A 27,681-nucleotide genomic window follows, 5' to 3' on the forward strand; every position below is an offset into this window, starting at 1 on the left:
CGCCGCTGTTCAGCCATCTCAAGCTATATTTGTCTATTTATCGCATTAATATTACATTACATTCTAAAAGCAGTTACTCGTTGCAGTAAAAAAAGCACAAAAGCAACACAAGTGTGTTTGTGTCCATTTTTCATGCAGATGCTCCCTACCCAGAATGCATCTGTGAGTCATGTAGCGTGTGTTCAGAATCCCCGTGGCACACAAACTGAATGACTTTCTCTAGTAGCTGAACACAAAATTAACGTTTATTTGCGTTTTGATATCATGAACATACATATTCAGCTCTGCCAAATACCACTGGACTGGAGAACAGTGGTATTTAAACTTACACAAAGTTATAATTATACAGAATATAATTATATGAGTGTGCATGAAGAGTGGGTGGTCTCTCTGTCACAGGTTCTGACATGGAAACGAACCCATAAAACTGAAACATCTTCTCCACTGGCTGCCAAAACCATTAAGCCGGAGCCAAACTGAGTCATCAGAATTTTTTTTCAGGAGCGGGGAGCAGACGAGACCAGAGGGCAGCTAATGAACCAGAAAGGACAAATCACTGTGTTTCCTGCCTGCTTTCCCCGCTCGCATAGGGAAATTTATGTCTGCTGTGCGTTGCGGGGCCAGTGGATGGGGAAGCAACTCGCAGCCTGCCATTTGTGGCTTCTTTTCCCGGCGTCTCGCGTCGGTCCTGCAGGAGCTGAACAGTTTCCGAACCATTTTCTGAGTCCCAGTCACTGGTGCGAGAAGAAACACGCAATCATGTTGACGAGAAATCTTTAATAAAAGACAAAGTGTTACACCTTTTGCGGAGAAGATCAAACACAGATTCATAATACGCACACACACACACACCATGTCAAAGCTGGCCTTATATACAAACACATTATTCAACGAAATTCCATACAAACACCTGCGCACACGAATGAACAAAGAGACTGATCACTACCACTGATTATCCTCAACTTCCAAATATTCCTAGAATGCTTTTTGGCCATTGGTACAGTACATAGGGATAACTTGGAATGCTATGATGCATACAACGTGTAGAGGCTGTCCCAGTGTGCAGAGACGGAAAAGGCAGTCTAGATAGATAGATAGAGAGAGAGAGAGAGGGAGAGAGAGAGAGAGAGAGAGAGAGAGAGAGAGAGAGAGAGAGAGAGAGAGAGCGAAAACAAACAAACAAAAAAAAAATCCTCATTCAACCACAGCAGCAGGATGTTACAACTGGCTTCATGGAGATGGAGGGGGAGAGGCGGAAAGACAGGAGCGAAAAAAAACAAAATAGAAAGAGGAGCAAACAATAAACAAAACAAAATAACATTAAAAAAAATGGAGGTCAGCAAGGCAAGAGAGGGCCAGAGGAGGAAAGGACTCAGCGGTTAAAGCGTCCCTTCGTCCAGCAGTTTGTTGATGCCGTTGCAGATCTTCCTCAGAGAGAGTCTGTACTCCTCTCCGTCCCCGTACAACTCGGCCAGGAAGTCGCCGTGGGCGAAATGGTTGAAGACGTGGTCGATGCGCGCGTGCGAGCGAGCCGTTAGGTGCTGCTCGACCAGGGCGTGAAGCAGGTCCCTGCACTCCAGCAGCAGCTCGGACAGGATGTTCCTGTCGAAGGTGTACTCCACCTCGTAGAAGGACACCGCCGTCATGGCCGCCTGGTTCATCTTCTTCTTGAAGCGCTCCACCGTGTCCAGCCCCTCGGGGCTGAACTGGTGGTTGCGGTACAGGATGCCGATCTTCAGGGCGATCTTGATCACGTCCTTGATGATCTTGTGGGCCTCCTTCTTGCTCTTGGTGAACTCGCGGCTGGTCTTGTAGAGCTCGTCCAGGATCTCGCTGCTGGTGTCGTCCGTCAGCATGTTGGCCACCACCATGGTGGCCATCTTGCTCAGGATCTTCTTCTGGGCCTGCAGAGCCAGCGAGCGGGAGTTGAAGCTCTCCTGCCCTGAGAGGAGATGGAAAAAAAGAAATGCAGGTGGTTTTTATTGAGACTAAAAGACTTTATTTTTAATATTGTGGTAGTGCTGTAGCAGCTGCTTGAGTGCATTGATAAGTTAGAATAGAATAGAATAGAATAGAATAAACTTTACTATATGCACTAGAATGATTGAAGCTACAACAATAAATACAAAAGCAACACAAACACTGCAGTCATAAATACAAAATATAAAAACAACAATTCACTCTGTCATTGTCATTGCACGATCCCATCACTGGATATGTGTTGTGTTCGAGATAGTTTTTTTTGTGGTTGAAAGTGGTGCTATTGGATATAAACTGCTTTTAATCTTTTTGTTCCTGATTTGATGGTCCTGTGTCTTCTGCCTGTTGCCAATAGTTCAAACACAGAGCGTCACAGGTGGAAAGTGTTCAAACTTATCACCTGCAGATGGCGCTTGTTCAAACTTTTAGCCTCACACTGTAACTATTTTCCCACCTCGTCCCTCCTCTCTTCCCTCCGATAGTTCACATTGCAAAGAAAAACTCAAACCCACATTTTAATTTGACACAGGCGACAAATTCAATCTGGCACTTCTAAATACAGAGGGCACAGACATACTTCTGCTGACTAACATTTGCTTGACCAAAAATAATATTATGATATATGGGGATGATTATAGAAGTCATGGGTAATTGAAGACAGAGAGCAGAATGTGTAGAAGGCCGAGCTGACGAGGAGTTAAAATGCGGTCGGGCCAAAACCTAAAACAGGGCGTCGTCCTTCCTGCAGTCATGTGGTCGACTGACTGCGCAGGAACGACGCTGTGCAGTTGACACAGATAAGAGACTCACACGCCGTCTTCCCAAGCTCACATTTGGACGCCGTAGTTGAGTTTCTTCGGTCTGTTCTGGTCCATACGGGATTTAAAAAACAATAAGCTCACATTGAAGCGTGCACTTGGCTGTGCCGACTGGCAACTTCACCCATGTGAGGAACATCCAAGAACGCCTGCGTCCTCGCTGCACATCGCCAACAGCAGACCAACATGTGTCTTGTACAAGTGTGAGGAGTGGGAGGACAAGAGCGGGTTTTAATTTAGGTGCCACCCAGCCTCAAATTACACACTAGATAACTCCAATTATGATAAAAGCTCAGGAAAGACGGTTCAGCCTGTCCCTGTGCAGCCTGGGCGCGCTGTCCGCCTTCCGTCCCCACAGACACAGCGAGATTTACAGGAACACCGGCGCACTGCGAGTTCCATGATAGAAGAGCAAATGAAGCGCACCTGCTTTGTTGTTATTGTAATTTAATCAAAACAGACAATGTGACCTCGCACGAATCACACCAGCGTTGTCGTCGTCACACCTGTGTTTGTGTTTCACTAGAAAGCGCACGTCGCATGTCGAAGAACAGGCCCGACAGGAGGGAGAGATGGGATCCGTGTCCATGGCATTTTGTCTGGATGTTCTGAAGTGACATTTCATGTGTTGGTCTGAAGAGAAGTGACATTTCGTGTACTTATAATTAGCCTATTTTGACATTTACTGCTATGGCAAAATGTCTTTGTCCAAATCCCATCCCACTGCCTAAGATGAGCTGCACTTTGTTGTTCTGAAAGAGTCGGAATGAGTTTACGTTTTCTAGCGGAAACGACTTATGCAGCGAACCCCAAACAGAAATCTGTTTTGCAAATGGCTCTTTGTTGTTGTATTTGTTATTTGCTCAAAAATGAGAATGACAGACAACCAGAGTGGATGTGTGGGCTGTGTTATATTTACACTTATTTCCGACCCTTTGGTTGCCAGCCCACAGTCTGCTGATTCATTCTCTTGAATTTGCCTTATTTCCTGATGGTGGTGGGAATAGATGATTGAGTTTATGCTGTCCTCTGGGTTCATTGCAGTTGTGGAGTTACTCATACGGCTCGAGATGTCTGAGATAATTTTTTTAGTGTCTGTCAGCATCGATGCACTGATCTGCAGAAAACTGGGAATTTGTCTAATTTGCACATGCACTCATCACACGTGGCTGATTATTTCTTCACATATACAAACCAGTGCGTAGCCTTTGCAGCATATGCTGGGGGCAAGATGCACGTATGTGTGTTGATATTTAAACAACGACTTTGGGGACATATAGCAGTGGTTTTCATTGGGTAGCTGCTCGCCTCGCACCCACAGGCTCTCTTTGTCCCCCCCGTTATTTCCTGTGTCTCTGAAGCGCCTCTTTGTCTCCGCAAGCCTCTGATATTCAGACAACCCAACTGGATAGATTTCTGAAACCCTGGCACATCGATAAAGGTGACAGCTTGCTTCATAAAGGCGGCCTTGTTTAGACCGGTGGCTGTGCCGTCCACTTAGATTTAGATCTGAGCGGTGTGTGTTCAAATGATTCCTTGGAGAAACTCGTCCGTTTGCAGTTTGGTGAGCGCAAGCGCAAACCGTTGAAAGGAGCGACTCGGCGACCGCAGCAACACACACACACACACACACACACACACACACACACACACACACACACACACACACACACACACGCACACACACACGTTCAGGGTGTAGAAAGCCTGACTTATGATTTTATATTGGTAAAATCTTAATATACTGCCCTTAAATACATTGATATAAATGTATACTCACAGTACAATAAAAGTAATTTGGTTTTCCTAACCATAGAAGACTTCTTATTACTATATAAGATGAGCATCGAGGAATAAGGGTCTTTCTCCCAGTTAGCTGCCATCTTGCACTGCCATATTTCTAAGGAAGCCTGGTGTGGACAATCCAGCCATCTGACAGCGTGTTTCGTATTTACGGTGAGCACTCACGTCCTCAAATAAACCAACGAAGAAGAAGGTAGACAAGGTGACGAGCGAAAGAGCCCTGCACTTCAAAACATAACCACTGGATGTCGCTATTTCCTCTCAAAATCTCCAAATATTATACCCTTAATCTTGAAATTGATGGTCTTGAACTTTGACTCCAGTCTCTTTGCAGGACCGCACTCAGAGACGAGGGAGTCACCGGCTGGCGCTGTGAGTCACAGTGCCGGGGGAGGAAGGTGGGTGATTCAGAGTCTGGCTGCAGCTTCTCGCACAGTGGACACAGCATCGCAAGAGTGCCCTGAAGTCTCCCAAGTCCGAGCTGTCGTGCACGCTCGTGCGCAGCCTGTCGCCCCCAGGCTTGGATGAGTGGAGCGCATGGAGCCAGAGAGTCAGCACGAGTCAGAGGAAATTCCAGGAACCTGCCCAACATTCCAAAAATTCACTGTTTCCCCTCCCCTGCTCGCTACTTTCTGTCCACCCCCGCCTGCAGCTCCTCACCTCGACTTGATGGTATTCACAGAATAAAGTGGTCGCTCTGTTTAGTGCGCGGCAGTAAGTGGGCCCAAAACCAGAGCTGACAACGGTGCAGGGCAGCGATAGGAGCCATCGGCCCATCAAAGCGGTTACATAAGAGTGTTTTGGGAATTGGAAAAGTTTACTTTTAGCGTGGGGATTGGTACCCAAGCTGGGGCTGCTGGCTAGACAGTCTCTCTTTGTTCCGCCTGATGTTTTTAGAGCGCTGAGTCAACAGTTTCTGCTGCGGTGCGTCAGAACATACATCCAGTGTGGACCGTGGAGAACAGCCAAACCTGCCCTGCAAAGGTGCTGCTCTTCAGAAAACGTTTACCTAGTTTTATTTAGGCTCGTGTCACAGATTGGAAAAGGCCAAACAGTAAATGGAGAATCTGGTTGGTGGCGACTATTCTGTTTGGACAACAAAAAAAAAACAGCCTGTTACAGTGAAAGACTCAGCGTTTTAGTAAATTTGCTCTCAACCACTAGAAAGTCCTTCATTTCACTTGGAGCTACGCTGTTATTTGACAGTTGTAAAGGGAAAATACTGGAGTGGGTTAAAACAAATGGAGTGAAGCATTACAGAGAGGCTCTCTCCATCATCAGCTGATCAAAGACAGCTCACACCGGCTGACAGTTCAGGCTTTGGTCTGGTCCTTTTCCATGACTGGCTGAACCCAGACCAAGGTCTACTTTGCAGATCAATTTAACAAATAACTATAATTTAGGATCAGACTTTCGGCAGTTCAAGAATCGGCTATCAGGCGCATTAGGTTGTATTTTGTCTGTTTGCTCGGCCTGCTAAATTGAACATTTTCTCTGGTGGGTTCCCTTAGAGACGTGGTCCAGAGGCATGTGTTGGCCTCTGTCTGGAGGAGCCCTAATTAATTAGCCAGTAGCACCGCTATCAGCTAATACCAACCAGCACCGACTGCCCTTTAACTGAGTCGGTGTTGGAGGGACTTGTATGCTTTTCAGCCGGAATGCTGCAGAACACAGGCGTCTGTGTGTGTGTGTGTGTGTGTGTGTGTGTGTATGTGTGTTTGTGGGAGCCAGCTTGTGTGTATTTGTCGATCCTTCGGCAGCTGGTGCGCTTCATGTCTGGACAGCTGAATAAACTCATACCTGCTACACACATACTCACAGACACAGGGAGGTGATACAAAGAGACATCTTGTGTAACGGAGAGCTTGAGATCTCGAGAAGTTTATCAAACCATTTTTAGAAGTGGGAGTGATGCCAGTAGGTAGATAGATGCAAGACGGCTCCATCTGTTCTCCTATTATCTATTTCTGACCATCACTGCGGGAATGGGGCCAACTTTGGGAGGCGTTAGGGCGCGACACTGGAACATAGTTATGCTTTTATGTTGCTCTCGTTTGTTTGAATGGCTACAAACAAAGTCACCTGAACAAACAAAAAAGTACATAATGAATGAACTCCTGAACTACAGCATGTCGGACAAACAGAGGGAGACATGTGAGTCTGATCAGCGGCTGCCACGAATCCGGTGAGGTTGCCAATGACAACATGTTTATTTATCGGAAAAGGCCAGGTCACACCGTGTACACGGGTCTGCTTTCATGTGTTTGTCAAACAGCCTGGGATCTTTACCACATACGTGTGTTTTCTTTGTTCACGGACAGGCAGGTGCAGATTTAGCTCTTGAGGCCGGACGAGACAAAAGTCTGACCTTCACAAACAGGCAAAATTCAGGAGGGGAAAGACGCAGGACAGAAGAGTCTATGCCAAACTTCAATCTGTACTGCGAATGGCGTAAAAGAAAAATAAACAGCTGACAGGATGAGGAAGGTGAATGAGGTCTTGTGCATCTGTGGCATTAAGGCTCACACAATACACTTTTGACGTCAGATTCTCCTCCTGCTGTACATGTACTTTCCATGCGCAACCCAGTTTCCGCTCATGGCAACGGCAGTCACGTCTTTTCTAAGTGAAAAGCCAATAAATGCTTCCAAAACTGAGTGCCAGGTCAGCCCATTCTGCGCAACTCCATGAAAGCGACATGGTAATGGTTTTCCTGCCGTTTTCCTTTTCATAAGGATCCTTTTAGAATAATGAAAAGAAGAGAGCACAGTGTGTATTCAATTTCTCCTCCGCTCGACAGTGAAACCTCTGCAGCAATGTTCCACTTCACATAGAGGAGCAGACTTTAGTCTTCGGCCGATTGTTGCTAAATAAAAATTATTTTGGATGTCACTGGTGACCACTTGAGTTCGACGCAGTGCTGGCGCAACACTAACAATGCACTGGTATGGGGGAAATGCCAGGGAATATTCTCCTGGAGCAGGAGGGGTAAACAGTGGTGACAGCTTCGCTTCCATTTCGCTTTGCTTCTGGCTTTTTCATGTGCTTTTGGTTTCCAGCAGGGCCGACTCTCTAACCAGCTTGTGGAAAACAATGCTTTGGGTCTTTCTGCTGCACTAAAGGAGGTTTCATAGCCAGCAGGGCCACTGTTAAGCGAGGCTGAGAGGCCAGCAGCCTGGAGTGGGGATGAGAGGACGTTGTGCAGTGCCAGCTGGTGCCGGAGCCTGCAGGGCACGATGCACTGCATTTCCTGCGTCACACTTTGGATTTTTATCATCCCGCGGGTAAAACTATTTCACCAGAGCAGAGCGGCAGATGTGAATGACAGTGAAGTGTTTCTTTCTCTGCTAATTTACCACCTCTTTCTTCTCATTTTCATACACAGTTTCTTTGATGGAGATTTTCTTTTTGTCTCCCACTGTTCAAATCAGAGGATGACTCAAACCACCACCCCTGCTCAATCTGTGTTTCTTTTAATGGGATGCGTCTGACTGTTTAGAGCGGGCCAGGCACTGAGGAATGCACGGATGATAAACACACAAAAGACAAAGCAGAAATGAAAAGAGAGAAAGGGGGAACTCAAGAGTATTTCCCATTACGGACATTATTCATGACTTCCAAGTGTGATTGTCACTCATTTTCCAAAGATCAGTCTGGGCCCTCACAGCAACTTAACGGCCGCTCAGAATGTGGCGCTCAGGGTTAATCAATAACTCCTATTTAGTAGCTTAATGATTCACTTAAACTGGGGTCAAAGAGTTGAAAGTTCATTCCTGTATTTTTTTATTGAGGATGTGTTGCTGAATTTAGACTGTGGTTGGAACTAAGAGGCTCCCAGAGATTAAGTAGAAGGACGGGAAATGCAGACAACTCACAGATCCTCTACGCTTAACCCAATTGCTAATGTGACAAAAGGCTGATCATTTTTTTTCTCCCTTAACAATACATCACAGTTAGGGTGGTATTTGTCTCTGTCATAATTAATGAATGCCATGGATAAATTACTAATCAATGTGAAAATAAGGTTAAAGACAAAATAGAAAGTAAAATTAAAGAGAAAAAAACATGAACGTTCCAAAATGCATATTATTCAAATAACTGTGAGTCATTGCTACTCATTTATTCATTGAGAATGTGTAATTGTGCTCCAAAGGGTGGATTTGCAAACAGCTCTGGTAGCTTCTGAGGCTGCACTGCAGCAGTCATCAAATAGATTTGTCTGCCGGTGTTGGCTGATTATAACGATATTAGTTCCCTGTGTGCCAGAAAAAAAACCCAACTTACATCACCTTTATTTATGCACATAATATTCCACTGTGAAAAGGAAGAAAACAACAAGCAACTAATAATGAGAGTCCTTTGAACAGGCAGCAAAACGAGGCAAAACTCGCCTTTTCTTTTCACCGTGGCATGGAAGAAAATCACAGACGCCACACAAACGCACGCCAACAGTGTTTCCAATAAAGGCAAAAATGACGCACGTTAATGCAATTGTAATGAAAGTGCCTGAAGAGCTGTTTACGCTGGCAAGCCCAGGGAGAAGCTCTTAGGAGCCCCGAGAGGGACGCACGCAGACAACACACTTGTTATTTAATGCATCCGTCCCTCACCTCCTCCCTCCCTCCCTCTGTCTGTCTGTCTGTCTCTCAGTTCTAATGGCCACGTCCCTGTAGAGTTGAAGCGGGGGAGGGGTGGAGCTCTGGCTGAGGAACTGGCTGCAAATGTCAGATTTATTGATGCGTCCTCGGCTGGGTCACCTGCCCTCATGGAAACGGGTGGACGAGCACAAGCTCCAGAGAGAAAGAGGGTTTCAGTTGCCCTGACCTTTGACCCTCTGCCGCTGTCCCACCGCCTTTAATCACCACCCGCTGCTACGAGCACCGCAGAGGAGAGCGGAGCAGGTCCGCAGAGGACCACAAAGTGATATCCAGGACATCCTGTTTAGACACAGAGTTTGACCGCAGACCTCGGCGCTGATGACTTCTGTCTCCGCCAGCTGTGGGTCGCCGTCACTGACATTGTCAGCTAATAAAGAGCCGGACCATCGCCGTCCGGCTGAGCGGGCATGGGAACTGGCTGCAGGCTTTTTCTCCCCTCGCCGCCGCCGTCCTCTGGGAGCCTCTCTGGAAAATCACTGAGCCACCATTGACTTGAAAAGTCATGTCAGTTGGGCAAACCTCAGGGATGAAGACATGTTTGTCTTAATGCGATGAGTGGCAGATTTGGTTCCGTGGGTTTACAAGGATTCCATCGACAGACAAAGCTTTTTTCATTATTTATAGTCAAACTGCAGGTCTTGGAGTGGACTGGAACCTGGATGGGCGCTTGCAAGAACGAGTGCTTTTCATATTCTAGACAAACGAGAACCAAGTTTTCTTGGAAGCCAGTGGAGGAAAAGTGGGCAGATAGCTGCTGCGAGAGAGCAAGAATAAGTGAAGTGGCTGGACGGAACAGAATGTGCTGAACAGAAGTCAGAAAAATAGAACAAAGTCAACTTCGTTGGTGAGATTAATGGAAAATATAGCCAAACACCTGATTTCTATTCAATAGAAATCAGGTGAGAAATGTAGTGTTGTAGTCAAGGCCGCACCAACCGAGACCAAGACATTATCAAGACTAGAGAGTATCGAGGAGGGCAGGGTGCCACTCTAGGTGCCACAAACTGAGAGTAAAACGGCAGCAGCTGGATTCTTTTCCGTTATTATCGTGTCATTACAGTGTTGGTTGAGTCTCAACCGGTCTTGGTCAAAAACTCCCCAGTCTGCCTAGCCTGAGACCGAGACAAGACCCCGTAAAAATGCCTCTGAGTCAGAGACGAGACCGAGACACTTAAAAAGTGGTCTGGAGACCAAGACCAACCTCCAGGACTCCAACACTGGGCAGACATGTGAGTGGAGAATGTAGCCTGGGAGGCCAAGACCTATAATAGAAACCAGAGGAGAAGTATTTCATATGAAACTGAGAAACCGAGCTGTTTACCAACAGAGTGAGGGGGTGGTGGAGGGTCGGGCTGGCAGCAGAAATATTTTCATTTCACACCATTCAGTCTCGATTAGCACTGAGGTAGAAAGCTGAAGAAGCAGAGGAGAAGGAAAACAGGTTGGCTGGAGGCTGCGCTCCGAACAAGAAGGAGATGAGACCGAAGTCAGAGTCGCACTGAATCCCTCGGCAGATGTGACACTCCAAACAAAAGCGGCGATGGAGGAGTGACGGAAGCAGGGCAGAAGAGGGGAAGGAAGCGAAATTGCGTATCCACATCGGCATCGCCGAGCTTTGTCAGCACCTCGCTGGCATCAGACGCAGAGCCCACGCAACCTGAAATAACATCTTCTCACCCTGCTCCTGGCGGCTCTTACATCACCGCCAGGAGCAGCCGGCTGGCTGCGGCCTTTAGCTCCGCTCTTGAAGCTCCAATGCGGCTCCTCGTGCCTTTTTGTCCTCGTCCTCTTCCCCTCCGTCCGTTTCTCATCGCGTCGGCGACACCCTGCAAGCGAGGCAGGAAGTGTTTTCCGGCCCGGGGTGAGTCGCTCCTCTCACAGACATCAGCCAAGTCCCAGCATGCCGTGGCATCGTTTACAAAGAGGCGCACACACGTGCACGCACACACGCACACACACACCCGTGCACATGCATGGGAGGCCTTGCCAGCTTTCCCCAAAGCTTTGGCCCCCTGGTTTGTTTACTAGTTCACCCGCACTGAGTTGACGTAACAGCAGCAGAACTGGGAAGCTTCTGGTGGAACCGAGGCTCTCGAACCTGCAGTCCCTCTCGACCAGCAGCATCCTGGACTGCCTCGCCGTCCACACACACACACACACTAAACACGGCTCATGTGTCGTGTTAAGTTTTGCCCCCTTCGATGCCCCCTCCCCCGCCCTGTCCCTGCTCTTTACTGCACTGATTTTATGGGACCTACGAGTCAAAAACAAAAGCGCTGGATAACCTCTTTCATGGTCGCCGCCAACGGTTCCCATGAGGCTCGCAGAGCATGGGAATGGCAGAGGGGGGAGCGGCGCACCAGCTTTTGGGATCACCCATGGCATTTCATCACTTTGTCTTTTGGTAAAAATAGCACCCAGCCACTATAAAGGACGGCTCGCAGGAACAACAGTTGCATTTTCTCATGTTGCTCGAGTGATAATAAATGTGCTCGCATCACCTTTGTGTACTTGTTCTTGTTTATGGTTGCGTAATTGCGAGCACCAGTTTTGAATTAAATTGAATTGGTCCACTTAAAATTAGATTCAAGCAGATGCAGTACAATTGGCTGATGGTTAGACAGGGGGGGGGGTTCATTACAATGACCTTTCTCCCCTCAGGAGAAGATGTCAGGCGTAGATATGGTTGATTTTGACTCGGACTTTGGTGGCGGGTCTTAGGGTTGACACATGGTTCAACTTCTGCTCAGCTCAGGAAGTCAAGCTTACAGGTTCAGGGTTGCTAACGCTGGGGTTGAACATGCTTTTTGTGTGATGCTATGTGTTGTGACAAAAGGTGTGAAAATGAAGGCATTTTGACAGCACTGGGAAAATTATTTCACATTGTACAAATTGGGGAAGGGGGAGGGGCTGTGGTTTTCCTGTGCCGTTGTAATATATGACTGAAAATGTTGCTTTTGGGTTCAGTCGATGAAATAACAGTGGACTGACTTCACTGCTGCTGCTGCTGCTGCTGCTGCTGCTCTGCTAGCTGCCAACCCACCACTAATGACCAGGAAATAGCTGTGGTTCTAAGTCACACACACACACAAACACACACACACACACACACACACACTCACACACACACAAACTCCTGGATTAGTTTGTTTCTGACTCTCTGCAACAGTTTATTTTTGGTGTTTAGTCTGAAACGTCTCCACCAGCAGGCGACAGCAGCGTGTCTCGGAGGTCACTCTCCCTACGCCGTCGGTGTTGCCTCCATTCCAAGCAACATCCTCTTTGCAATTTCCCACTCTAACACCCTCTGGCTGTTTTACTCTGAGTGAATGGCGCCCATCTCTTTGAAAGGGACATTAGAAACAGCATCGTGTGACGTCGCTCCGGTCCAAGTGAACATATTCTCAGCTCACTCTGCTCGTCTCCGTCGTGTGTTGCAACACTTGGTTCGGCTCTGATGGATTTATGTGTGAAAGTTGTTGTTTTTCATTTTGCTGTACAACTGCCGCCCACTCCCTTTCGTTCTCTGCTGGCTTTTCACTGCCTTTACAGGGGGAGAGCTTCTTTAAATTCATAGCATCTGATTACATAGCTGCAAAAGGAGGAAGAATGCAAGACTGCGAAGCACTTGCAATAGGCACTGCAGGTGAAAACAGCGACCAGGAAGAGCTGTCATTTAAAACTGCTGGCTCTCATTAACTATCTGCACGTGCAGAGGTGAGCTAATGGAGCTACCTGCCCACACTCACTCGCTCAGTGCACGGCAGCCTAACAGTGACTCCTCTCACTGGCGACTGTTTGCCTTGCCCCGACTGGTCCTCCAGCAAAACCGCAGCCTCCTCCTCCTCCACCACCTCTTCCTCCTTCTTCTCCTCTTCCTCCTCCTCCTCCTCCTTCTCCTCTTCCTCAGGAGCGTGTGGAGGCCTTGTCAAAATGCAGCGGTGGTGTGATGCAGTAATGGCTCAGCCATGGGGAAACAATTCTAAGCCCAAATGTCCCACAAACAAAGCTACAAAATGCCACAGCAGTATTAGTGTGTCAGCGCATGCAAGTTGCCTTCAAGGGAGAGGGCACTCACGCAAACAGCCACCGGGGACGTTCAGCATTTCGCCTTTTGCCGCTGTGAGAGGAAAAACTTTCTCCTGAGTTGTCTTTTCCATTTACGGACACACTCATGCAGTCGCTCCCTTTTTTTCTCAGTTCAAGTTACAATTTTCCAGAACCAGCTTCTGGTGCCTCAAGCGTGTGTGTGTGTGTGTGTGTGTGTGTGTGTGTGTGTGTGTGTGTGTGTGTGTGTGTGTGTGTGTGTGGAGGGTTGGAGTGCACTGAGCAATCTCCATCTGTGAGCCAGATTAAAAGAAGTAAAAAAAGGAAAAAGAAAATCTGGAATTCATGCGTTCACAAAACCAAAGAGTGAGCAGGGGGAGGAAGGCAATTTTCCTTAGTGTGTGTGTGTGTGTGTGTGTGCGCGCTTGTGTGTGTGTGCGTGCGTGTGTGCGTGCGTGTGAGAGTGTGTGTGTGTGGTAAAGTATGTGGCTAATCTGCCAACATGGCATTCATTAAGCAGAATCTCTTCTCTGACGGAGCCAAACGCTCAAGTAATTATATATTAAAAAAAAAAGAAGATTCTTTAAAGATGTGTTAAAGAGTGCAGCTTGGAAGCAACGGTCCGGGGGAAACTCATCGAGCGCTTCATTAGCGCCAAAGGTGCGAATACCACAGATCACCTCATGGCCCGAGGATTAAAATTTCAGTTGTGTCATCAGACATCTGCAGGCGCTGTTGTTGGTAATTGAACCACAGCAGCCCCTATGCCCTCACACCTCACGCAGCTGTTGTTACAACAGTCGCGCAAAGCTTCTCGTTTCAACAAGTGTGCCGGCCATAGATGGCCTGCAGGCAACACAAACGGCTAGGAATAGCTCCGCGGAGGGAAGGTTGGGTTCGCAGGCCTGAAGTGTGTTGTGTCACCACGATGATTTCATTCAAGTAGAGCGAGGACCGGTTGCAAACATTACGTGATTTAGCCAAATTCCAACCTGACGCAGGCGTGATTGGCAATATTTAGCAGTTAACAACAACACTTTGTGGGCATTGCGTATTCCAGTTGGTGCAGAGATCAGAGGAATATGAACACAAAACCAAAAGAAATATAATTTAACCCATTCCTTCTTTCTCGCTCTGAAGCCCAAATCCTGACTACTAGCAGAGTTTTCTTTCAAAGAAAAACCAAAACACCTGAGGATTTCAAGGGGAAGTGTTGGTGTTGTGCTGCGGTGTCAGCTCCACACTCTTCCAGTTCAGTCTGAATTCTATAATCTGAAAGCAAGCAGCCTTTATTTCTGCGCACACTTGATGTTATGTGTTTCATTCAAAGAGCTTTAACTTATTTCCCTTTGAATCTCTTTGGGATCCAAAACTACAGGACCCACTTTTGACAAGTTGCAAGCCTGGGCGACTCTCAACCGAAGCTGTCTTACTGTACACAAACAACTATCTACGTATTCTGTCTCAGTGCGACGAGGCTGCGAATGGTCAGGTTGGACTTCAAACCGCTGGATTTGCAGATTTCCCAGGCCAAAAACAGAACCTCTCAAGGCGGCACCATCTGCGGTGGAGTGGACCGAGGTCAGGCATGTTCAGCTGGGCTTTCTCATCAGGCTTCGTGGTGAATGGAGAAGCCAGCGGCTAATGTAGAATCTCCTGGGAAAGCTGGTTGAGGATTATTTCCATAAATGCACCACATCGACAAATTTCCCCAAAAGGAGTCTCCGCAAGTGTGAGTTGACGGAACAACTGGGAGGAACCACCGACAGCCCGGGGGCTCGGTGAGGTCACATCCACCTGAAACTCAACACCCCACTATTTATCCCGCTGATGTGAAATTTGGTGTGAAGTACATGCGAAAGATCAAGATCACATGACCCCCATCCAGGACATTTTGTGCTGATGGCAATGTTTGCGTACAGCAACAGCCAAAACCCATTTGTTTTCATGATGCTTAAGCTCCTTCTCGGTTTTCAGGTGACCTTAAAAAGGCAGCCACGCCGGCTCTTTCCGTTTTTACCATCAATACAAACAATAGAGACAAAGCAAACTCACCCCTAAGGGACTACACATCCATTCATCCTCTGAGGAAACAAGGTAGGCTAAGTCACTCTTCCATAATAAAGATGAAAGCCTCACACCAACTGGTCAAACACCACCAATTAAAACATCAGCAGTCTCCAACAAGATGAACCGGTAAAGGACGGACAGCAGGCCAGCTGGATGGACAGATGGCTCGAGACCAACAGCATTGTCGCCGCACAGTCAAAACAAATGGCAGGCGGCCACACACCGCTCATTATTATATCAACATTATCATCTCACTACGACAGACTTGGAGAAGAAGTTGCCAGTTGCGTTTGAATCATATTCCATGTCAAAAAATGGAAAACACGCCAGTGATGCTGAGAGGTATTTGACGGCTGTCAGTGTGGGTGTGGCTCTCTGGGGCCCTGCCAGCTCCTCTGGGACTCACTGCACTCGTGTTGTGGTTTGAAGCTGAAATACATCCCCAGAGACTCCAGCTCATCTCCAGCTCTGAATCATGTGCAGCATTTGCCTCAAAAATAAACAAACAAATAAATAAATAAGTACACCCACGTAGGCATAACGCGAGGGGATATTCAACAGGAGATATTCAGGAGATGTTGATGAGATAAATCCTCATTTAACAGCAATTCAACACTGTAGCCTTGCGGGAATGTTGGAAACGGGGGTTGGGGGGCAGCACCATTGAAATCCCTTCAGCTGTGACTCTAAACATTCTCCGAGAGAGATGCGAGAGATGAGACTTCTTCTCCAGACAACTGGAGGCTCTCGTGTGTCTATGTGGGAAGGAAGAGTGGCCGCGCGTGCCGTCGCTCGCCCACTCCTGGTGGAGACGGACAGGACCTGGCGCACGACTGCGATGCTCTGCCGGTCAGCAGCCTCAGGAGAGCGCAGGCGTCACCGTAGCCGAGGGTGAAACAGAGTTATTGGCTATTGAGACGCAGCCGCTGCGGAGTTCAAGGAGGGGGATTGTCACGCACGAGAGGGACCAAGCTGCTGTGCTTGGAACAGCCAGAGAGAGAGAGAGGGAGAGTGGGAGAGAGAGAGAGAGAGAGAGAAAGAGAGAAAGCATCACCTCCTCCCAGCTGGTGTCAGTGGTGGTGCTGCTGGTGCCGAGGCTCACCTGGAGAGAGGTCTCCGTCACTCTGCTCTCCCGAGTCGGAATCCATCTTCTCCTGCAGGGCTGCACGAGCTCTCCGATGTCCTCGACTTCTTCTACTTCTACTTTCTTCTTCCTCTTCTTCCTCCTGCCAGGTAAAACTTCTGGGTTTCCCACCACTGAAAGCACCGGGGATATGAAGGTCTCAGATTCCTGGGTCTTGCTCTCCTGCTCTCCTGCTCTCCACTCCTCCGGCTGGCGGCAGCTACAAGGAGAGGAAGGCTGCTGCTGGGCTTCACTCTCGCCTCCGTTCTGCTCTCCTCTCTTCTGACTCCCCCACTTTCTCTCCTTCCTTCTAATCTACTTTCCCCGTCTCCGATGCTCCCTCCCCTCTGCTCACTCTCGGTCCGTCCCTCTGGTGGTTTCTCCCTCCCTTGTCCCTACTGCCAGTCTGTCCCTCCTCCTCCTCCTCCTTCTCCACCTCCTCCTCCTCCTCCTCTCTTTCGGTGCTGTCACACTTAGCCTCTTCACTCTCTCTCTCTCCCCACTCCAACTCTTTCTCTACCTCTTTCTGTATGCTGTAAGTGCGCTCTCTCTCTCTCTCTCTCTCTCTCTCTCTCTCTCTCTCTCACTCTCTCTCTCTCTCTCTCTCTCCCTCTCTCTCCTCTGTCTCTCTCTGTCCCTCCCTCGCTCGCTCAGCCTCTGCTGGGTGAGAGTGCTCTCTCTGTGTGCAGCAGAGCAATGGGAGCGACTTTTTTTTGTACTCTCGTTCCAACTTGTAATTCATCTCTGGCAGTAAAAATCCCATGACTCCCTTGTTAAGGTCACTTACCCTGGCAGCTGTCAAATGGAGTGAGGTCAGGTTAATGTTTCATTGTTTACAGCAGCCACTAGAAGCATCGGAACACCTCCGAGCTGAGGTAAAGCTGTAGATTCTCTCACAATGTTCTAGATTCCTACATGTTCCACCCAAGTCCAGCTACTAAATGAATTTGGCCAAGTGTGTAACAAAAAATCCACGATACATAAACATGATCGTCAATGAAATTAGGTACAAATCGAGTCAAACAACTACTGGAGATGAAGCTAATGCATAAGCTAATACTTTGGTGAGCTAATGCTGCTTTATTCACACAACCAGAGACTGAACGTTGACTCGTAAGCGGAAAGCAAAGCCCTGGAGTATCTGTGTGCTACCTGCTCTTGCTCAAATAACCCTAATTACATGTTTAAAATAATCACAAGTCCAAGGATACAACGTGGATGGATGGCAAGCTGGGTCACAGTTAAAGGTTTCACTCTCAAGAGTTGGACAACGACCATTTGGTCAGATTAGGGCACAGAATCCATGAATTAATGGCTTAGTGAGAGTGAAATAGCTGCTAAAGAGAGGACTGACGCGACACTGACGGACCAATCATGCATTGTTAAGATCTGAGAGTGGCTTTCTTACTTTATTTTGTTCTTCCTTCCTTTCTTTTGGGGGTGTGGGGGGCTCTACTTGAATTAGTTTGCCATCAAAGTACTGTGAGGCCACAGAGAGCTCAAAGTCAGAGGTGCGGAGGCAGGTGGGCGTGCAGTCGGTGGTCCGACAACAGTTGCAGGCGATGCTGCCTCCCAGGTGTGGAGCTGACTGGTGCTCAGCATGAGCGCTGGGCACCAGATGGCTTTAGCCTGCTCACTGCCCAAGGCTGACTTATCCACCACACTGTGTATTGTGTGCGTGTGTGTGTGCGTGTGTGTGTGTGTGTGTGTGTGTGTGTGTGCGTGCGTGTGTGTGTGTGTGTGTGTGCGTGCACGCTAGTTCAAGTCTTATGCAATAATGCAGTGACAAAAATACATTCAAGTTATCGCAACAAACTGACATTGTTTGATCGCAGTAGTGTTTTTTTGATTGTGTGTGTGTGTGTGTGTGTGTGTGTGTGTGGTGGGGGCGTGCCGGGTGTGTGTTTGGCTGTGTGGGGAGGTGTGATACGATCGTGAACAGAGTCAAACGGTGCTGTTCCTTCGCGACGTCGACAAGCACGACACTAAGAGTTGTGTAGTTTCACAGCAGCCGAACCCAATGAGACGCTCGTTGTGTGAGCTTTGCGTATCCTTTGTGCCGATGCTGCCTCTGATGTCACCACCGCCATCAGCGCCTCCATAAATGTGTCCTCAGTACTCGGTGGAGCCGCGCAGTTTGTAAGTTGTTGTGTAACTGTCATCTATTGTCAGCTCCGCTTTGCCGCTGTCGGAGGGGACGACGCCGGTGGACAGGGCCGCCGGTCACGACGTCGACAGGCTACTGTGTAAAAGTGAAAATCCTGCACACTTGTTCACACGCACCATCACAACCGGTAGCTGTGTTTAAAACGCAGACCATGTTTTAAATGTTGTGTACTTGTAACACACAGAGTTTGTTGTACTGAGAGTATACCTTTTTAATGTATGTATTTATGTTGGGGGTGGGGGTCGGGGGGGGGTCAGCTTTTACCTTTAATACACTTGGGAGTTGCTTTTCTATATTCACAAAAAGTCTGCGTCTGTGGGAGAGCAGCGCTCGAATTCACTTTGTGGCCGAATGTTTTCTCTTGCTCTGTTTTCAGCTTGTGTCAACAGACAACCCCCCTGGGGACACGCCCACTGGACTCACATCTTTGATAGTCAGATTCTTTATTTTTGGGCAAACAAACTTTACATTTAAAAGGGACACGCTGTCATCATTACAAGCTCGGCCATGCAGGTCGAGTCCTGCGCTCACAAACATGTTAATCCTTCACTTTCCAGGAAGCACTTCCGTGTGCATGGAGAAGAGAAGTCACATGCTGGGTTGCTGGCTGGTGTGGGAAGCCACTGAACGCACCCCCAAAACACAAACAGGCCGATGATAATGAAGACTCTTTCTTCCAAAGGATTGCACCTGCGCTGCACTTGAGTTGCTGCATAACATTCTTTACATTCTTTCAGACGGTGTGTGTGACTTTGCTATGCCAGTGGTCTCACTCCCATCTCCTTTTCACCTTTCAACAATGTGAAAACTCTCTCTCTCTCCACACTCTATGCTGTATCTTGAACTAAAGCCACTTTGCCCACAGCTCCACCAGCTGTGGCGCCTCAGGCTATACGAGAAGACCATATAGAGAAGATACAGCCGGAACAAATGTAGGTGGGAGGCTTGTGGTTCATATCTTGCCAAAGAGTTGGTAAAACTCCCAGAGATAAAACTCACGGATGAATAAGAACGAAGGGATTTAAAAATAAACTGTGATTCTCGGCCCAACTTGTCAGTGCTGAGTTCGAGCTCCGCTGGAAGGTGTGTGCTTGCGTGTGTGTGTGTGTGTGTGTGTGTGTGTGTGTGTGTGTGTGTGTGTGTGCACGAGTGTGTAACTTTACTTTCCGCATGAGTTTGTATAATAGTGCAACAACATGCACTTGAGGATGGAAACTAATTTGCAGGGATGCACCGATACTTTTAACAGAACGAGTAGAGTTTGAGTACTTGCTTTTCGGTACTCACCGATACTGAGTACTTTACAACGCTATTACATATAATTTAATCACTTTCAATTTTTTTCCACAGACGTTCTCTTATTTGAACAACATTCTAGAAGGTGACTGACACAAGTTTTACTGCAGTATAAACACAGATTTAACAAAATGATACCGGCACATATTTTCCGAGTACGAGTAGAGTGCCCAACCCAGGTATCGGTTCCGATACCCAGTACTGGAATCAGTATCGGTGCACCCCCCGGTCTAATTAGTGACTCGACTGCAGGGGTCATGTGGTTCTGTCTATGCCGTGGACCAGATGAACTGTATAATTTTGTGCATGTATCTATTAGTCAAAGGTCACCTGTGAACACAGCGTATGTGGTAATCAGGAGAACGATGCTGGCAGCCTTTTCTAATTTGAAATGAGAAACAAATGATGAAAAGTTCCCCTGTAATCCTGAGCCTCCGACTGGCAACCAGCCCCCAGTCTGGCCCTCCTGTGGACATACCATCCCCATGAAGGAGACTCTCTCGATTCAAGGCGAGCCTGCTTACTTTTTCTCCTACAAAAATATTGTTTGCCTGTAATGGCAAAAGCAGGTGATGGTGCGCAGTTACAGGAAGCAGTCCTGGAACAGCTGTAGGAGGTGGCAATCGTGCTGAAAACGTACTGCTGACAATGTGGAGAGATTTCTGGCAGATGTTTCCATGGCAACCAGGGCTCTCCTTTAATGAAGCATTAATCCGTCGGGGAGGCTGAAACACAGACGCAGCGTGGCCGGTGGCATTTCAGAATTTTAGCGCAATAAAAACGCGCGTGTACGCGCGTGTTCGTGTGTGGTCGTCAGCATGAAATCAATCGTAATGACAATCCGGGCACCAGGGCATGACAGTCTAAACTTTTGGCTGGGAGGCTCTTGTGTCTGAGTTATTTTAAAAGCCGTCTGGCATCCTGCCGCTATAAATCTGTCACGCGGTTCCAGAGTGGATGGGACGAGCTGGAAAATTTACATAATGTGGCCAGTCGAGGCTCACCGAGGCAGAATCATGGACTTCACTTCAGAGTGAAGAATAAGAGAGAAAAAATTTAATCGAGCGTTTGAGGATGAGCCTTGCGTCTTGAAGGGGCGCGCTTACTGTACTGCCTGGTGGTGAGCCAGGTGGAATGCAGCTGACTGTTCCCCACCAGCTTGGCCTTGGCTCAAAGTTGCCGCTGATCTTTTCAGCAGATGTCCGACATGCAGCAGCTTGGAGTCGGAGAAAGCAAAACGCTCTCATGCGAAGTCTCTCTTTGGCAGCTTGCAACATTTCCTGAGCTGCACGGCTGAAACCGGCAGGATTTATTTGGGTCTATTTCTGCCCACATGACTCCCGCGGTGATAGTTGACTGACTGACTGACTGACTGACTGTGTGACTCACCAAATATGTTGTGTTTTTTTATTTTTTTATTTTTTGCTCATCAGTGCACCAGTGGCTCCATTACATCGTGCTATTAAATAGATCTGGAACAATGTAATCCAGGGACAGGCACTTTTTGACTGCTGGTCACATTGGGTTCTACGATTCAACAGAGGGGCAGAGCGGAGCAGGAGCAGATGGATGGACTGTTGTGGTGACGCACCTCAAGGAAGAAAAATATGTATCATGGGATATGTAGAAAACATGTTGCTTTAATGTCAATTGAAAATGAACAAAAGCAAAGTTACAACAAAACCATTGTCTTTAAAGCCTCACAGTGTTTAGCTCTTAATTGAAATGACTCGACGGGCCGCATTTAAAAGCTTATTGGCCCGCACACGGCCTACGGGCCGTAGTTTTCCCACGCCTGATCTGAACCAATAAGCACCAGTCTGGGTTCCTCCGGCTGAGAGGAGAATGTGCCAGGTGTGTCACAGCGCAAAAAGCAGATAGGGTGTGTTGTGTGGAAATTGGCAGCATGTTTGTTCTGCGACAAGCTTGAGTAGCAACTTGTAAGAATAGGAATTTTTATCGCTTCATCTCTTATAACTATGAAAGAGATGAACCGCTAAATGTAATTCGTATGATTTGTTCACATAAAGCCAAAGCTCCTCAGTGGAGACTGGAGCTGGTAGATGATGAGGTGAGCTCCTCTTACAAGCTGTGTCACCACTAGCACTCAAAACAAAGCAAGGCTTTTACAAAAGGACATGCCTTTGTGTATTTTCTTGAGTTGATTAAGAGTCCCTTGAGAGGTTTTATGTCCCTGGCCCCTGATGTGGTCGTCCTTAGTTGTGGTAAAAAAAAAAAAAAAAAAAAAAAAAAAAAGGTCTTTGCTATAATCAGGTTGAAACTACTCCCAAGCGAGGAAAATCAGGCCACTAAAATGTCTTAACTGTGACCGGATTAAACCTCCTCCGCTCAGCAACTCTCTGGTCACCAAAGAGAACGTTTAGCAGGGAACCCAGTGACCTCATCAGATTGCGTTTAGGGCTCTGAGATGATGAGCATTCCACTGCTTAAAGCCAAGCGTTAGACTGGCTTGAAGCGGCTGACAACCATGCAGCCAGCGGAGGGCAGCACTGTTCTCTAAGACTGCAAGGCGGAGAATTAAGTCAGAGTGAAACAAGGAATAAGAGGATATAGAGTTGCATAGTGGGAAAGATGAGGCAGACTGTTATTGTGAGGAGTTTTGGGTGGCCCCTGCTCTTCTGTTCACATCAGGCAGCGGCTGAACTGTCCCTTTGAAGCAAGCGCTGCTCGTCTCCATGAAACAGACAGATGCTGATGATGATTGGAAATGACAGTAGAGGGCTCCTATGAGAGGAAGTGATAATGAAGCCACGGCTTCACCCTGAAGCTACTGCACACTGCGGCCAAGTGCTAACAAACATGGACAACGTCCGTCCAGTGAAAACGTGCAACGTGCATCTCACAAATCTATTGTGATAAAATATGAACTCTGTGGAGTCACAGCAACATTTAGTTTTGCTAGTGACCTGCGACGCTGCCTGGTTCTGAAGTCACACAAAGTGTTGATGATGTTGTAAATGAATGTGGCTGTAGCTTCATATCCTGTGTGTGTGTGTGTGTGTGCGTGTAGTCCTCCCTAATCATCACAAACAGCTCCCAGTTGCCCAAAAGTGAGAGTAAGACTAATCTCTCTCTCTCTCTCTCTCTCTCTCTCTCCGTCTCTCTCCCTTACAGTATTTTACACTGTGAGACCGTCACTGTTTCTTCACAATTATGCCAAGTGGGTGTCTTGTTGTAATGTGGTGCAAAAGCCTTGAGGCAATCTTGAGGCTCTGCAAAGATCAAAAAAATCTGCTTATCAAACGTGAAATGTTTGCCCAGCAACAAAACTAATAGTCATAACAAACACTGCTCGCTGTATCTGGCAAAGACAAAATCCGTTGTGTTACAATGCAACGCCCTCTTCTGGGGATGACTTGTCAGTATAAAGTGAGAGCAGTCACGATAGTGCGGTTTTCCTTTCTAACTTGCAGAGATTGTTTCTACCACTGGTGGAAGTTTGGGTTTGATTTTGCTTGAGTACAATCATTGCCATTCTTTATCCCCAACTTAAAAAGAAAGAAAGAATAAAAACTACTTACTACATCTACTTTGTACAAGCAGTAGTGGTAAAATGCATTCAAAATTCAAAATAAAAAAAAAACAGTTTACACAATTCATGTTTCTTTTAAAATGAGGAAGGAGGAATGCAAACTGAATTTATTAAATACAAATGTGCCTTGGTATTATTTTTCAATTTTGTATTTACTGTATTGTGCTGAAAAATATTTTGTTTATTTTAGAATGTGCCTTTATTTTGTTTCTGATTATGTTCATGTTGTTGCCCCTTTCAGCTATGTGGTCAATTGACTTTTGATTTGCTGCGCAAATAAATTGGAGTTGAGTTGAATGGTGCCAACAAAGAAACAAATACACAGAATATTCTCGCGCGGTAAAATTAAAACGGCAACAAGACAAACAAGCATATTGGCACAATAAATTATGTTTACTTCAGCTTATATGTTCATCTCAAACAATCCACCAAAGTTAAGACAGAAATACAAGTTGGATACACACAATATATAAAAGTTAGCTTTGTACAACCACGAGGGAGTATGAACCGCAGATGGAATTTAGCAACAGAGTGTTTGCCGGCTGCCTCTCTGTCGTGGTAGGAAGCTCATGCCCAGATGATGGGCTTCCTGCTGATGTTCTACAGGCTGCTGGCTGAGGTTGTTGGTCATTGGGAGGCAGCCCAGCGTCAAGCCCGAGTGCGGACAAACGGAGTAGCGGGAGAGCAGCGTCACCAGGACGGATTTCATCATGACCATGGCAACGTGCTTCCCGACGCAGGCGCGGGGGCCTGATCCGAACGGCTGGAAGACACGGCGAGGAGCCTGAGGAGGACAAAGCGGGAAGAGACGTTAGGAGAGGCTCACAGCGGTCCTCCCTGTCAAACTGTGCATGTGCAGTGAACCAGTGGTCGGATGGTTTTCACACCAGAGCTCATCAATTTAAAACACGACAAGGATACACGAGTGAAAATGGTGTGAATTGCTCAAATCAATAATTGGCGGTCATGGGGTGTTTTTTCACAGATACTCACCAGAATTCATGACAGGAAGTTAAATGACACAATGAGCACACTGTGTGGAAAATTAAAAACGATTTGTACAGCTGTGTTTTTTTGTTTTTGTTTTCTTTTTGTTATTGCAGATTTTCACTGAAGGCCTTCAGTCAGGTGAATTTCCCTGTTGGCTATTGTTGGCTTGGCCACTTCACCTCAAAATCATCCTCACAGAAGCCAACAGGAAAACACTCAACAGTCATTTTGGATCGAAAAACCTGCAGTTTAGAGACAATTTGAACAGCTGAGTCATCCAACCGTTCGGAGCCTCGTGTTTTGAATGTTTTCTCTCTACTACTACTCAAACCTTTTTCTTTTAAGGTTTGAGTAGAAGAGTTCAAGGTTTTCATTGCACCCACAATGATTTGCTGGATTAAGAAAGTGACTCAGTGCTTTACATCTGTTGTTATTTTTTAATACTGGTGTAGTTGGAACTTGGAACAAACTCTGCCTTTAAATCAGTGGACAAGCGAGACAAGTGGCAGACTCAAAACTCCAGATTAACTTACATTTTTCTGAAAGTTCTCCAGGCTGAAGTCGTTGGGTTTGAGGAAGAACTCATTCTGGTGCATTTGGCCAGTGTTCAGAATGATGTTGGTGCCCTTCGGCACCCTGTGACCCTCAATGATGTCATCAGACAGGGCTCGACGCATGGTGAAGTCCACCACTGGGTGGAAGCGCAAGCTCTCGTTGATGAAGGACTCCAGCACCTGCAGCTTCTGAAGGTCCCCCTTCTGTAGCGGCTTCTCACCTGAAGTTCGACAACAGGACGGTCTTCAGTCATGTCATGTTCTGCTGCTTAGTGAGCCTTGAGGTGCATCTTTGATTTCAAATTGTGTCCACCTTGCATTCTAAGTCACAGGCAGCTCTACACGTTTGAAACCAAAATCTTTGTGCGACTTGCCCACAACGTCGTCGATCTCCCTCAGCAGCTGCAGCTCCACGTCGGGATTCTGCTTGAGGAGCAGCAGCATGAAGAAGAGGCTGATGGACAGCGTGTCTGGCGCCGCGATCACCATCTCCAGCACGCACTGCCTCACGTTCTCCGCAGACAGCTCACCATGACCCTGGAGTCACACAGACGCACGAGTTAAGACGGGGCTGCAGCAGAAGAGGCCCAAACATTTGACAACAGGAGCACTCCTTGAATAGAATAGAATAGAATAGAATAGAATGTCTTCATGCAGATAGCTGTAAATCCAACTGTCCATAAGATGTAAATATCTTGGGTTTTTTTCTTCTATACCCTCTTTTCTTTTAATTGATCTAATTTTCCATCTTTTGCACTGTACAGTTGCTGCTGTAATTATGCAAATTTCCTCACTGTGGGATTAATAAAGGCCTTGTATTCTATTTCATTTATCCCACATTGGTGTGATTTGCATAATCACAGCAGCATCTACAGTGCAAAGAGATGGTAAAATGATAACCGTTTTAATTTGAAAATAAAATAAAACAAAACATTTAAAGAGTAAGCAAACAGTTACATCTAGACGGACAGTTGGATCATTTACAAATTATTTTCATAACGTTAAATACAAATAAGTGTTTTATTGCACCTTAATGAAGAGTGGTGTTAGAGACGAGTCGTATTGAGTGCAGTTATACAGCTTCTTGGATTCACCTGCGCAAATATGAGCTCAGCAGTGAAGTTGATGGCGTCCAGTTTGTCTGCCTCCTTCAAATCTCGCCTCTTCTGCTCTATCAGGCTCTCGATGGCATCCTGCAGCTCCTGCCTGTGACACAATAACACCTGAGTGGCACAGAAGGCCAAACGTGCGCACTGAGAGGTTATAACGACAGAGTGACTTACGCCGCCGCCTTGTGCTTCCGGTGGATCCAGTCCAGCTTGAAGTAAACCTCGGGCTTGATCAGCACCGTCTGCCACGTGTCGAAATACTTCTGGATCTTCAGCAGCAGCTCCTTCTCTGCACGACGGAGAAAAAAAAAAAACACAGCAGCGCGTGATGATGCTTCACCCGCAGTCTCTCCACTGGCCGGGGCACCGAGCTGAGTCTCTCACCGTTCACCGCCACCCCCAGGAAGAGCCTGTTGGAGATGTCGACCACGGTGCCTCGCAGCAGGCCGAGGACGTCCACGTCCTGCAGGCTCTCCAGGCCGTCCAGGTGCGCCTGCGTGGAGGAGCTGCACACCTGCACCGTCTGCTGCACGCCCGGGCCGGTCAGAGCTGCCCAGAGGAATCACACTCGGCTCAATCCAATGCATTTAAAAATATGATTGCAAATTATTGTTACATTTTTGTTCATTAAAAATATGAAGAAATGTCACCTTTGTAAAAATAGGTGCGTATCTTTTTCCACTCAGCATAGTTGTTGTTAAATATGATGCCTCTCTCGTACATGCCGATGCAGCCGAGTCCCGTTTTGCTCCCAAAGCGTGAACAATAGTTTGCGTTCTTCAGTACGTGGTGCACAGCTGATGGCCTGAAGGAATAAAATAATAAATAGCTGAATAAACATTACAAGTATTCGCCATCTTATTGTAACCGTATTTGTGTTTTCCTGTCTGCAGTAATTGGACTACGCATGAACTACTTATTTATGTATATACTACTTGTCCTATTTTATTTGACATTTTCTGTTTTGTTTCTTAATTTCTGTCTCTCTCCCTTTTTTTTAAAAAAAAAAAAGATTCTGGAGGCACAAGGATTTCTGTACTGTCATGTATTTACTACAAATTGCAATACCTCAATGGTTGAGGTTACAGGACCCAAATGCAGAAAGCTCAGATTGCAAGTTAAAGCTGCTTAGTTCAAAAAAAATAAATAAAAAAAAAGTCCCCTGGTAGGAAAAAGGGATTCAAAACAACATTTTAAACATTTTCAATGTAAAAGACACCAGCAATTTACAGAGACTGTCGATGACAAGCTGCCACAGACAAAGGGAGAGAAGGTCTATTTATCTCTGGTGGCAGGGGTGAGAACACAGGTGAGAACAATCAGCAGCATCAGCACAGACAACGAGACACAGGTGAAAATCACACAAGGCGGGAAAACAAAGAGAGGAAGAAATATTAGAGACAACACACAAGAAGACCAGACTATCAAAATAAAACAGGAAGTAACAAAAGAACGGCTCATGAAATGTATGTATGTATGTATGTATGTATGTATGTATGTATGTATGTATGTA

General features: G+C 46.9%; 2 protein-coding genes across 2 annotated transcripts; both read right to left on the reverse strand.

Annotated features, from left to right (window-relative positions):
* Positions 1–762: 762 nt before the first annotated feature.
* On the reverse strand, positions 763–16,897 carry tnfaip8l3 (tumor necrosis factor, alpha-induced protein 8-like 3). The gene is made up of 2 exons (XM_076048589.1): positions 16,479–16,897; positions 763–1,942 (listed from the first exon to the last, which is right to left on the reverse strand). Exons 1-2 carry the CDS (start codon positions 16,522–16,524, stop codon positions 1,380–1,382), a joined length of 609 nt encoding a protein of 202 aa, XP_075904704.1. The 5' UTR covers positions 16,525–16,897; the 3' UTR covers positions 763–1,379.
* Positions 16,898–23,889: 6,992 nt separating this feature from the next.
* Positions 23,890–27,311, reverse strand: cyp19a1a (cytochrome P450, family 19, subfamily A, polypeptide 1a). Its single transcript, XM_076048659.1, has 8 exons — positions 27,237–27,311; positions 26,819–26,973; positions 26,553–26,717; positions 26,343–26,457; positions 26,154–26,265; positions 25,434–25,596; positions 25,039–25,280; positions 23,890–24,299 (listed from the first exon to the last, which is right to left on the reverse strand). The coding sequence occupies exons 2-8, from the start codon at positions 26,889–26,891 to the stop codon at positions 24,036–24,038; spliced, it is 1,134 nt and encodes a 377-aa protein (XP_075904774.1). The 5' UTR covers positions 26,892–26,973; positions 27,237–27,311; the 3' UTR covers positions 23,890–24,035.
* Positions 27,312–27,681: the final 370 nt, after the last annotated feature.

Source organism: Nelusetta ayraudi, unplaced genomic scaffold (assembly GCF_046127955.1).
Source record: "Nelusetta ayraudi isolate G7.1 ecotype Tasmania unplaced genomic scaffold, CSIRO-AGI_Nayr_v1 ptg000005l, whole genome shotgun sequence".
NCBI classification, from domain to species: domain Eukaryota; kingdom Metazoa; phylum Chordata; class Actinopteri; order Tetraodontiformes; family Monacanthidae; genus Nelusetta; species Nelusetta ayraudi.

What these genes read in the sequence shown, in the direction of transcription:
- cyp19a1a (XM_076048659.1), bottom strand. Translation starts at nt 26,891, where the DNA reads ATGTACGAGAGAGGCATCATATTTAACAACAACTATGCTGAGTGGAAA. An exon ending in CCTGGGGGTGGCGGTGAACG is followed by an intron (nt 26,458 to 26,552) that starts GTGAGAGACTCA and finishes TCCGTCGTGCAG; the next exon opens with AGAAGGAGCTGCTGCTGAAG. An exon ending in CTGAGCTCATATTTGCGCAG is followed by an intron (nt 25,597 to 26,153) that starts GTGAATCCAAGA and finishes GTGTGACTCCAG; the next exon opens with GGTCATGGTGAGCTGTCTGC.
- tnfaip8l3 (XM_076048589.1), bottom strand. Translation starts at nt 16,524, where the DNA reads ATGGATTCCGACTCGGGAGAGCAGAGTGACGGAGACCTCTCTCCAG. An exon ending in TGACGGAGACCTCTCTCCAG is followed by an intron (nt 1,943 to 16,478) that starts GTGAGCCTCGGC and finishes ATCTCCTCTCAG; the next exon opens with GGCAGGAGAGCTTCAACTCC.